The sequence below is a fragment of the Hemiscyllium ocellatum genome, chromosome 37, assembly GCF_020745735.1.
Source record: "Hemiscyllium ocellatum isolate sHemOce1 chromosome 37, sHemOce1.pat.X.cur, whole genome shotgun sequence".
Taxonomy (NCBI): Eukaryota; Metazoa; Chordata; class Chondrichthyes; order Orectolobiformes; family Hemiscylliidae; genus Hemiscyllium; species Hemiscyllium ocellatum.
The window spans coordinates 44,700,315-44,712,711 of record NC_083437.1 but is presented as its reverse complement, the minus strand read 5'-3'; the positions used below and the strand labels follow the sequence as shown (position 1 = coordinate 44,712,711).

The 12,397-nt window shown below is 44.0% G+C and overlaps 1 protein-coding gene across 1 annotated transcript in view; it reads right to left on the bottom strand.

Annotated features, from left to right (window-relative positions):
* The window catches only part of LOC132833751 (solute carrier family 2, facilitated glucose transporter member 1-like), a 34,230-nt gene extending 29,237 nt beyond the window's left edge, over nucleotides 1-4,993 (bottom strand). The window contains exon 1 of the mRNA XM_060852281.1: nucleotides 4,773-4,993. Within this exon, the coding sequence (XP_060708264.1) occupies nucleotides 4,773-4,787 (15 nt within the window). The 5' untranslated portion in view covers nucleotides 4,788-4,993. The remainder of the gene's footprint in view (nucleotides 1-4,772) is intronic.
* Between the last annotated feature and the right edge of the window lie 7,404 nt (nucleotides 4,994-12,397).

Genomic DNA, 12,397 nt, shown 5'->3' with positions numbered 1-12,397 from the left:
GACTGATCATTTAAGAACGATGTCAGAGGCAGGTTTTTTACTCAGTGAGTGGAATTCCCTACCTGCTAATGTAGACAACTCCACCACATTGGGGAGATTTAAACAATCGTTGGATAAGCCCATGGATGATGGGGTAGTGTAGGGGGATGGGCTTAGATTAGTTCACAGGTCGGCGCAACATTGAGGGCTGAAGGTTCTGCACTGTATTGTTCTATGTTCTATAAACCGTCTGGCAATGAAAAATCTTTCTAGTACAGTGCTTTATTGCTGCATCACCATGCACGATTGAATTATTAAACACTGCATTAAGTAACTGTTCCAAATAAAGTTCTCCCAACAGCCCCCAATCGTCACCTAATCTCAGGCTCCTGATTTATCTTGTCCTTTTAACCTTGGCAGTGCCCTGCATGTGAGCGAGTCAACTGATTTCCCTGCAGCAGGCAAACCGATATTACTCAGTGTCACTCACGGCTCGAGCACTTTTTATCACAAGACATGTTACATAGACAACAAATTGCATCACAACTTCAATTGTGGAAATCGACTGGGTCTTTTTTAGAGCCTTCCCAGGAGAAATGCCTAAGATAACATGTCTCCCATGTGATCAGTTTTCTGATGATCTTAACACAATTTTGTGATGCAGTAAATAAAGTATTTGGATATATTTAAACATTCCACTTACTTGGGAAGACCCAGACTGCTTCCCACCTGATGGAGTACTATACTACTGGTATGTAGGAAACACAAGAGCCAATTTGTGCAAAGTTTGATCCCGCAGCAGCAGTACACTGAGCAGATGAAGTGTTTTTACTGAAGTTGTTTTGAAGGTAAACATTGGCTCAGCCATGGGGGTGGGGTGGGGGAGTCCACTGGTCTTCTGTGACATATTGCCTAGCGATGTTTTAGATCACCTTCAGGGCAGAGAGGGCCTTAGTTTAACACCTCATCTGAAAGATGGCATCTCTGCCACAGTAACACTTCCCCAGTGCTGCACTGCAGGGTCAGCCTGGATAATGGGTTCAAGTCTCTGCAGTAGAACATTAACTTGCAATCTTCTATCTCTGAGGTGAGACTGCTTTCCAAAGACCACACAGCACTGATAAGTGCAGACTTGCAAGGACTGACCCACAACTCAAATTCCTGCTGTTTCTAGCTCCACACCCATTCCATCGAACAGAGGTATAGCCTGGAAAAACACAATCTCCGATTTCTAGTTCTGCGGGATTGTGTGTTGGCCAGTTCATGCAGCGAGTATCAGAACCAGCAGTGTGTATATGAGGCAGTCTGCCTAAAGCCTCTATCTCCTGTTAACACCCTGCAAGCTTTTATTTCGGCCACTCAGAAATATGATAACTTTCAGTGCTCTCTTATCCATGGTTGCACTTTAGTTCTTCTCAAATCCTTTTGCAATTCCTGATTTAAAACTCCCGTGCGTGTATGTGTGTAGGTTAGCTGTGTACCCTTACATTAGATAAGATTGATCCTTTAAAGCCGGCTAGATTTTGAGTACATAAATTATTCATTAACAGCTGAAGAGCACTGAGCTGTTTTGATTTTTTTTATTCTTCAACCACACGGTATTTAGCAGCTACCAAGATAATTCCTCAGATTTCTTAATGCAACATGTTTCAAAGATTATGGGGGAAGAGAGGGTCTGGGGCAGCACGCCTCACAGTGCCAGGGACCCAGGTTCGAGTTCAGTCGCGGGCGACTCTGTTGAGTTTGCATGCTCTCCCAGTATTAGTGCAGATGTTTTCCAGGTGCTCTGGATTCCTCTCACAATACAAAGATGTATAGGTTTGGTGAATTGGCCATGCTAAATTGCCCAGAGTGTTCATGGATGTGTAGGTTAGGTGCATTAATCAGGGGTAAATATTGGGTAGCTGGAAAAGTGCAACAGGTCAGGCAGCATCCAAGGAACAGGAAATTTGACGTTTCAGGCATAAGCCCTTCATCAGCTTATGCCCAAAACGTCGAATTTCCTGTTCCTTGTACGCTGCCTGACCCGCTGCGCTTTTCCAGCAACACATTTTCAGCTCTGATACTCCAGCATCTGCAGCCCTCACTTTCTCCTTAAATATTGGGTAGGTGAATGGATCTAGGTGGGTCACTCTTCAGAGGGCTGGAGTGGACATGATGGGCCAAATGGCCTGTCTCCACACTGTTGGGATTCTATTCTATGGAACAGCAGATTGAGTTGGATGATCAGCCATGAACATACAGAATGGGAGAGTGGACCGAATGGCCTATTCCTGCTCCTTGTTTCCATCCCTTTAAAAATGCAACTTTTTGTTGGCTTTTTTTAGGAATGCAAGAAAACCCAAGGAGCTATGTGAGCTTTTCATTGTGAGTATTACTGAGCAGCTGAATCTATGGAAGGTTTCTGAATGTGTCTCTGCCAACACTGCACTCAACATAAACTGGTCATACAACAAAATACAGCTGGCACCAGTCTGCAATAGCAAATGTTGAATTCAAACATATTTTGGTTTTAATTTTTAATTGGTGTTACATTCAAATGTTGATAATCATCAGGAAATAGTTCTCATAACTTTAATTTCTTTAACATCTTCTAATGTCTTGGGCATTCCTAATGAAGGACTTATGCCCAAAATGTTGATTTTCCTGCTCCTGGAATGCTGCCTGACCTGCTGTGCTTTTCCAGCACCACTCGAATTTAGACTCTGATCTCCAGCATCTGCAGTCCTCACCTTTTCCTCCTTTCTAATGTTTTGCCAAGCTATTTCAGTTTAAATGAAGTTAAGGGGTTTTTTTTGCTGGTCCAGTTGTTTGTGAATTTTGCTGATTAAGAATTTAAGATATTCACTGTTGCTACAGCAACAGATCCGTGAAAGCACTTCAGCTTTTTCATTCCTTCCACGTGACCGGACGACCACCACCAACACCCCCAACCCCAGATGGGAAAATGGGCTGATGCTGGAAATAATTAAAATCATTTTCGATGCGGAAATTAAAGCCGATGCATTCGCTGCTGCTTGTGATTTACACAACAAATGTCTTCAAAATCAGAGATTTAGTGATGTAGTTTGGGATATTTGCTCGACGCACAAACAGGCACGTACACAGGGAGAGAGAGATATACACAGGGACACACACACAGAGATACACAAACACACACAGAGACACACATACACACAGAGGGATACACAGAGACACACACACGCAGAGATACACACAGAGAGATACACAGAGACACACACACACAGATACACAGACACACATACACAGAGAGATACAGAGACACACAGATACACAGAGACACACACACACAGATACACAGACACACAGAGACACAAACACACATACACAGAGACACACACAGAGAGATACACAGAGACACACATACACAGAGAGATAGAGAGACACACACACAGACACAGACACACACACAGATACACACACACACACACACAGATACACACAGAGATACACACACACACACGCAGAGACACGCACACACACAGCCTGGTGTGAGAAAGTTATAAATGGCGAGTAGGTTTGAGAATAGGGAGGATATAAAGTGTTAACTATTCAAGAGGAAACAGAATAGTTGCAGATTGTTGAAATCCACATCGTAAATCAGCAGCTCCCCCCGAGCTGGATGCAGGCGAGCTGAGAGGTGTGTACGTTCACTGGGTCATGTAGACATTCGGGCTGCAGTCTCACCTGGTAACTATTGAGCTTCCAGGGGGCGGGCTGGGATCTGAAGACATTTCCATCCCCTACAACAGTCCGAACAATATACTGCCTGGCGGAGTTTAAAATGTAAAATGGTTGATGTTTTGAAATCCCATTGCTGGTTTAGTTACAGGACCCACTTTGGATCTGCCCGGGGATCTAGCCGGGCTGTGGTTAGGGGTACAGGAGACATTTGGAATAGAATGATTGCAGGAGGGTATTCACTGGTTTTACAGCTCTGTTCTTGGGGATCACTGTTTAAATTTCGGTGGAAATTCACATAAATGTTTAACACTTATTACTCTTTCCATTTAGTGCGATATTAACCTATTTTAAAACACTGCCCAACTCCAAGATGTGGCCGGAGCGGTTGAAAATTAAGATTAATTTGAATAAGTTTTAAATCTGACACTGCCTCACTGTCCCAGGCAATGTCTTCTTGGGAAATCAGAAAAACCTTAAACATCCAGACTTTTGTTTTTGCCTGAGAGACAAATGATCCACTGAGTGTTAAAACATTTCCTCATACTGTGAATTCTGTGAAAAGAACATGCCCTGATTCTGTATCATTTAAACACGCCTTGTACCCATTGTTTTGGTCACACGGGTCTCTTTGCTTTTCTCCCAGTGAATATTTCCCTCCCCCAGTCTCTGTGTGTGTGTGTGTGTGTGTGTGTCTGTGTCTCTGTGTATCTCTGTGTGTGTGTGTGTGATTCAGCTCTGCCCCCAACTATCAGAGTGTTCCCCTCCAGCCGGTTCCTGTTCTGAGAACCTCTGACCACACTCGAATTCTCACAGATCCTTCCCCAGCATTCTCTGAGGTTGACCTTAAACATTCGTTTATCTGACTACCCTCATTCTTCAGCTCATTACAAACTGTAACACACCAACAACCCCCTCAAACCTGGGACTTTGGAAATGAAATACATTAAATGCCAACTTCTTCCGCATTGCAAGATCGGCACCCCCAGAACATTACAAACAGGTTAAGGTCTCGTCCAGAGAAACTGGTCACTGATTTTTAAACCGTGTTGTGGGGGAGGGGATCCCCAGTAAAATACTATAAACTATACCTTGTCTGCGGCCATGCTGCTCTCTCTCAGATGAAGACTCTGCGGATTGCTGGGTCTTGGGTGATTTCTCTGGGTCACGCTATTCAAATCCTTCTGTGATTGAGTCCTCGGCACAAATGCTCCTCCAATATCTGTAATAAAGTACAGAATAATCTCCCTGTGTTGAAAGTTCCTTCTGTGTCCCTCCTTCCTATGACGCTCATGTATTAATCGGCTGAGAGGAACGGACTGCTCTTTGTGTGAGTGCTTTGAATGGGATTGGATGTCAATGGATGACGTCTGAGGGGTGTGTGAAGGGTTTGCCCCTTTACTATTTGCTGAGGATCTCATGGACCAGTCTCCAGTGACTGTGACAAAACCCTCCACACCCACGCCCTCCCCAACCCCACTACAGATCTCCTTACACACTGTCCATTGGCAGCAGCCGTTTCCATTTCTAAAATTACAGGATCATGAGGGTTAGCTGCTGAAAGTCATTGTACAATATATTTATAAACATGAGACCTGACCAGGAACTGGCTCCACTGGATTACATGGAGGGGCCAGTTTCTGCCTCCTGGTCCTTCTCAGTTTAGACTCTGATCCGAACTGGTTAGCCTGCCAACTCCCTGAGTATAAATCACACACCAAAACTTCTTCATAACTTTGTTATAGGGACATAGAGATGCACAGCATGGAAACAGACCCTTCGGTCCAACCTCTGGATCAGTGGTGCTGGAAGAGCACAGCAGTTCAGGCAGCATCCAACGAACAGCGAATTTCACTGCTCGTTGGATGCTGCCTGAACTGCTGTGCTCTTCCAACACCACTGATCCAGAATCTGGTTTCCAGCATCTGCAGACATTGTTTTTACTTCGGTCCAACCTGTCCACGCCGACCAGACATCCCAACCCAATCCAGTCCCACCTGCCAGCGCCTGGCCCATATCCCTCCAAACCCTTCCTATTCATATATCCATTCAAATGTCTCTTAAATGTTGCAATTGTACCAGCCTCCACCACTTCCTCTGGCAGCTCATTCAATTCACGTACCACCCTCTGTGTGAAAAAGTTGCCTGTTATATGTCTTTTATATCTTTCCCCTCTCACCCTAAACCTATGCCCTCTAGTTCTGGACTCCCCGACCTCAGGGAAAATACTTTGTCTATTTATCCTATCCATGTCCCTCATAATTTTGTAAACCTCCGACGCTCCAGGGAAAACAGCCCCAGCCTGTTCAGCATCTCCCTATAGCTCAAATCCTCCAACCCTGGCAACATCCTTGTAAATCTTTTCTGAACCCTTTCAAGTTTTACAACATCTTTCCGATAGGAAGGAGACCAGAATTGCACACAATATTCCAACAGTGGCAGCCAGTGATTAGCGGAGTTTCATTAGGCTCAGTGTTGAGGCCACAGCGATTCATGTTATACATTAATGATCTGGATAAAGGAACTGGGGGCATTGTTGCTAAGTTTGTAGATGGCACAAACGTAGGTGAAGGGACAGGTTGTGTTGAGGAAGTGGGGAGCTTGCAGAAGGGCTTGGACAGACTGGGAGAGTGAGCAAAGAAGTAGCAGATGGAATACAATGTGAGGAAGTGTGAGGTTATGCTCTTTGGGGGAAGAGTAGAGGCATTGACTATTTTCTCAATGAGAAAAGATTTTGGAAACTGATGCACATAGGGACTTGGTGGTCCTGGTTCAGGATTATTTGAAGGTGAACACACTGGTTCCGCTGGCTGTTAGGAAGGCAAATACATTTCAGAACGGTGAACGTGCAAGAGCAGGAGTGTACTTTTGAGGCTGTGGAAGGTTCTGGTGAGGCTATATTTAGAATATTTTAAGCAGTTTTGGGCTCCATCACATTCACTCCTGGTGCCTTATCAGCATTAAATACATTTAGCTCATTGAATGTGTTCTCCTCATCAACTTCTGGCCCTTCAAAGGTCTGAAGCACCTTCTCTGTCACTCATGGTCTGGGCAACTTCTTCTTCGGGTGAAGACAGATGTAAAATATCCAGTTAATAACTCAGTCATGGTCCCTCTTCCATGTGGGAACTTCATTGTCATTGCTCATTGGTATCTCGCCTCTTTCCTTATTTGGAAGTTAACAAAAGAATTTCGATCCCTGTCATGTTAGCTGTCATTTTTCTTATTTCTTTGCTTCTGTTGTTTGTGTTTTCCATTCTACTATGAACCCTCTACATTTAGCCCCACTTACAGTCATATTCTCCAGTCAACATCTGACATAAATACACTTTTTCTGCCTTCATTTTAATCTCTACTATCTTTGTCACCCAGGGAGCTTACCTTTCCTCATCACAGGAGTATACCTCTTCAATAAAGGCAACCATTATGGTTTTGCTGCTAATCTTTAATTCCAATATATTTGGGTCAGATTCATTCTTATGCCATTAACATTAACTTTCCCCTGGTTAATCATACTAGGAGAAAGTGAGGACTGGGGATGCGCGCGATCAGGGTCAAGAGTGTGGTGCTGGGAAAGTACAGCTGATCAGGCAGCATCCAAGGAGCAGGAAAATCGACATTTCAGGAATAAGCCCTTCATCAGGAATGGGCCTAATTCCTGATGAAAGGCTAATAGCCAACACGCCGATTCTCCTGCTCCTCTGATGCTGCCATGACCTGCTGTGCTTTTCCAGCACCACACTCTTGATACTGGTTAGTTATAGCCCATCAACCTCATCACTTTTTGGACAGAAAATTTGAGTTGATTAGGATGGGGACAAAGAGGTAGATTTTAAAAAGCTTCTTAAAGAAGGAGCAAGAGATAAAGAGATGGAGAGGCTTCAAGAGTGTTTCAGAATTTAGAGACAAGGGGCTAAAGACACAATTAGAGGGATGACCATCAGGAGAAGGATGACCATCAGGAGAAGGATGACCATCGGGGGAGGGATGACCATCGGGGGTGGGATGACCACCAGGTCAGATTTGGAAGAGTGCAGAAACCTTGGAGGATTTGGGAGAGGGATGTGTTTATCGAAGTTGGGGAGAATGAGGTTACAGAGAGATTTAAAAGCAATTTAGCAAATCTGAATCTTATTAATGTATGATTGAAAACCAAGGTTATCAGAGGTATTAATGCAGGGGAGATTGAGATTTCAACAGAGGAGACCGAGTAATCCTCCTCAGGTGTTGTCATACTAATTCATTCCTTTGGTTCCGGCTGTGTATCCTGTACATCTTCCTCAGCTTCCCCTCACCTTTCCCTAACATGAGGCAATGTGTGAGCCTGCCCCTTCTCTGTTATACTGCAGTTATGAATCAGGAAGTGGAATTGTGTTTCACCTTGACGTGACATGCTCTTTAGGCTGCAGCTGTGAAATGTGGGGGCTGTCCCACTGGCAGGCTGCGAGCTCCCTGAGGCACTGATCTCAAGGACACTGCTTCTGTTGTGAGCTCCTGGGAAGACAAGGGCTCACAGAAACTCTGAAACTGAAGAAATATGAGTAGGAGGAGCCTGATCCACTATTCAACGTGATCATGGCTGATCCTCTACCTCAATGTCATAATCCCACTCCCCCTCAACATCTTTGGCTTTCAGAGGACAATCTATTCATTTCTTAAATATATTCAGTGACTTGGTATCAAGATGGCTCCTGAGCTGGGGCTTATCAGCGATCACTGTTTTTCTTTCTCTTTTCTTGTGTTTTTTTCTTCTCTTTTCCTTTTCTTGCTCCCTGTGCTGAGTTCAGATGGCATCGGTGGTGGAGACGGAACGCAATGTGGACAACTTTATATTCCAGTGACAGCACGGGACCTGGCATCAGAGTCAGCAGTGTCCATGTCGATGGAGGCGATATCAGAGAGATAGGCCCAGCAGTGAAAGATAGTGCCTGAGGATCAGTAACTTTCTCATTGATTGGGTCTGGCACTGCAGGCAGTAAAGTAGAAGGACATCTTAGTGACATGGATGAGTTGGGCTGAGTCGACACTGATGAGTGAGAGAGATGTTGGTTGTGTCAGGTGTAGACAGTGGTGAGGTGGTGATACAGGACAATCAGCCCATCAGTGAAAGATAGCCCCTGAAGAGTAGCAACTGCAATGTTGCTTTGGTCCAGTGTAGATGGCAGAGAGATGGTGGCCGAGGGACAGAGGTGCAGGCGTCGTTGATGATGAGCTGGCTTTTTAAGCTATATCTTTCTTTTTTTTCTATGTCTTAAACTATTCAAAATGGTATCAGATTGTAATGACAGTGGAAAAGTTTTTCACTGTAAAATACACGTGACAATAAAGTCATTCATGATTTCACTCAGGTCTCCACAGCCCTCTGCAGTCGTGAATTCCACAAGATCACCGCACAATGACCAAGGAAATTTCTCCATAATTCAGTCAGATTCCTGATGAAGGGCTTCTGCCCGAAATGTCGATTTTCCTGTTCCTCGGATGCTGCCTGACCTGCTGTGCTTTTCCAGCACCACTCTAATCTAGACTCTGGTTTCCAGCACCTCACTTTTGCCCAGATATGGCCTACCCTGTATCCTGGGAATGCTGTCTCTTGTTCTGGACCCCTGCTGTGGGGAAACATCATACCCACATCCTGTCTTCCAGCCCTGTCTGAATTTTGTACGTTTCAATAAGGTCCCGTCTCCTACTTCTAACCTTCAGTGAATACAGGCCCAATCTCTTATCACCTGACTAACCTGCCATCTTAGGGAACTGTCTGATGAATGGTTGCCAGCATTTGTCTTCAATAATTTTTTGCATTTTTCATTCGCATAGAAGATCTTACACTCTGCTTTTATGTTGCTTAAAATAAATAAGTGATCCAGATGGGTTATTTTTGCAAAAATTGGTAGTCATCATTAGGGCCAGCTCTATATTCCAGATTTTTTAAAATTCAAATTTCGATCTCTGCTATAGTGACTCAAACTCACATCCCCAGGATATTTGTCTGGGCCTAACAAAACCAGAAATTACTGGGGAAACACAACAAGTCTGGCAACATCTGCACAGAGAGAAACAGAGTTAATGTTTGAGCCCTTGTCACTCTCCACAGATGTTGCCAGATTCTACTGCATTTCTGCAATAGTTTCTGTTTTTCTTTGTTTCAGATCTCCAGCATCCACAGTTCTTTGCTTTATTATATTCATCTGAGTCCTTGACAAGCCTGTCTAGTGACATTACCTCACCATAACCTTCCCTTATATTGAATTATCCTGCATTTAATTTCACTGCTCAGTCTCAGCAAACTGGCCACAGCCTCAGTAAATGCTTCAACATCAGTTTCAATTATTAAAAAGATCTTTGCCTTCACAAAGATTAGATCTTTGAGTATTCAGTTCTGGCAACTAGGATTTTTGATTTTAATATTGCAACACCATAAATCATTCAACGTATGAAATAATGTTCAGGTCCTTTACTCTATTTAACCCCACAGTGCCTCATCAAAGACCCAAACATGGCAAATATACTTGTTTTATCATTACTTGCTTGTTAGCCCGTACTCATTCAGTTGCGAACTGTATTATTGTGACGGTCTTTACCTAAATAAAAATTAAAACAGAAATTGGTGGAGAAACTCAGCAGGTCAGGCAGAATCTTCTAGCATCCACAGTATTTTGCTTTTAGTTTCCAGGATCAGTGGGAGCTTTAAACTAAACACTGGGGACAAGGGATCACATGAGGCTAGAATAGGCAAATCAAACAAGAGCTCAAGGTTGCAGTAAAGGAAACAGAGAGTGGCAGGACAGCACACAGTGAAATGTGCACCAGCGGATAAGGCCAGAGTTTGCAAAATAGTAAAAGGATAGAAGACACAGAGAGATGCACAAAACAATAATTACAAAATGGATGAAATGCCAACTCCAATAGAAACAAATATGTATGATATCAGTTATCAGGAAATGTTTGAAACTGTGATTACAGACTTTATAAAAGGGCACTTAGATAAGTTCAAAGGTATTCAGGCAGAGCCAACATGGATTTGTCAAAGGGAAATCACATTTAACTCATTTATTGGAGTTATTTGAAGAAGTAATTTGTGCTGGGGATAAAGGGGATAAAGTGGATGGATTGTCTTTAGATTTCTAGAACGCATTTGATAAGGTGTTACATTAAAGGCTATTGCAGAAAATAAAATATATTGAAATAGGTTGGAGATTGACTGGCTAATAGGAAGCAGGGATTAGGAATGAGTGGGACTTTTTTCAGGTTGAGAAGATGTCACTGAAGGTGTGCCACATTGGTCCATGCTGGGGCCTCAACTCTTTACAATTTATAGAAATGATTTGAAGGAAGGGATCAAAGGTGTGGAAGCAGAATTTGCTAATGACACAATGATAGGTCAGGAAGTAAGTAGTGAGGAGGATAGAAGGAGCCTATAAAGGAATATCAATAGGTTCAGCAAGTGGGAAGAGATCTGACAGCTGGAGTATAATGTGGGAAAATGTGAGATTGTCCATTTTGTCAAAGAGAAAAGAAAAGAAGCTGGTTATCCAAACAGTGAGAGGATGCAGAGGGATCTGGGTATCCTAGTGCATGAATCACAGAATGTTAGTGTGCAGGTACAGCAAGTGATCAGGAAAGCTCATAGGATGTTATGTTTTATTCTGTGGAAGTTTATGCTACAGAAATACAGAACTTCGGTGTGCACAATATTGGTCACTGTACTTACAGAATGCATTGGGAGAAGTTCAGAGAAAGTTTACTGAACTTTAATACAAGGAATGAGTGGATTGCCTTATGAGGAAAGGGGTCAGAGGTGATTTAATTAAAATATAAGATCCTGAGGGGACTTGACCGGCTGGATGTGGAAAGGATGTTTCCTCTTGTGGGAGAGTCTTGAACTAGGGGTCAGAACTTAAAGAGAAGGAGTACCCATTTAATACAGACATTAGGAAATATTCCTTCTTTTAGAGGATTGTGAGTGTTTGGAATTCCTCTCTTTGAAAGGCAGTGGATGGAGAACCTTTAAATATATTTCAGGCGGAGGAAGATAGATTCCTGATGACTTTCCTGATAATCTTTCTGCATAAATCTGCTAAGTCCGTGTGTTGCAGCATCTTCCAGAACTGGGAGTGAATGCTGGAACATCCACCACCCAGTGCAGAACATCGGAGAGGCACAGCTTAAAGACAACGTTAGCTGTGAGCATCGGGGTGGGCTCCGAGTGAGTGAGGACTCTGACAGGGAGTGAGGATCCTGGAGAAACAGCCTGGCGAAGTCCCTGAGCTGGGATGGGGGGGTGTCCCTTGGCACACAGTGTCCTTGCTGTAGGATTACACTGAGAGTTACTGGGGTAGTATTGAAGGGCAGAGTGTCCTGTAAGTGGATCAGAGATGGGGTCTGAGGGTTCATAGAGGCTGGCACATGTTGGATGGCAGTGTCCATGGATGTGGACTGCGTGAGGCTGGTGCCCATGGAGTGTGCCCTGAGATGTTGGTGCCCAGTGACCAATATGGAGCTCCTTTGGAGAAAGCAGTGAGTTGCAGTGCCCGCGTAACTGCCCTGACCTGCTCTGACCCTCTCTAACTCACTCTGACCCACTCTGACTTGCTATGTCCTGCTCTCACCAGCTCTGACCCACTCTGACCCGCTGTGTCCCACTCTGACCCGCTCTGACCCACCCTGACCTGCTCTGACCCACCCTAACCCACACTGACCCACTCTGACTCTCCCTGAC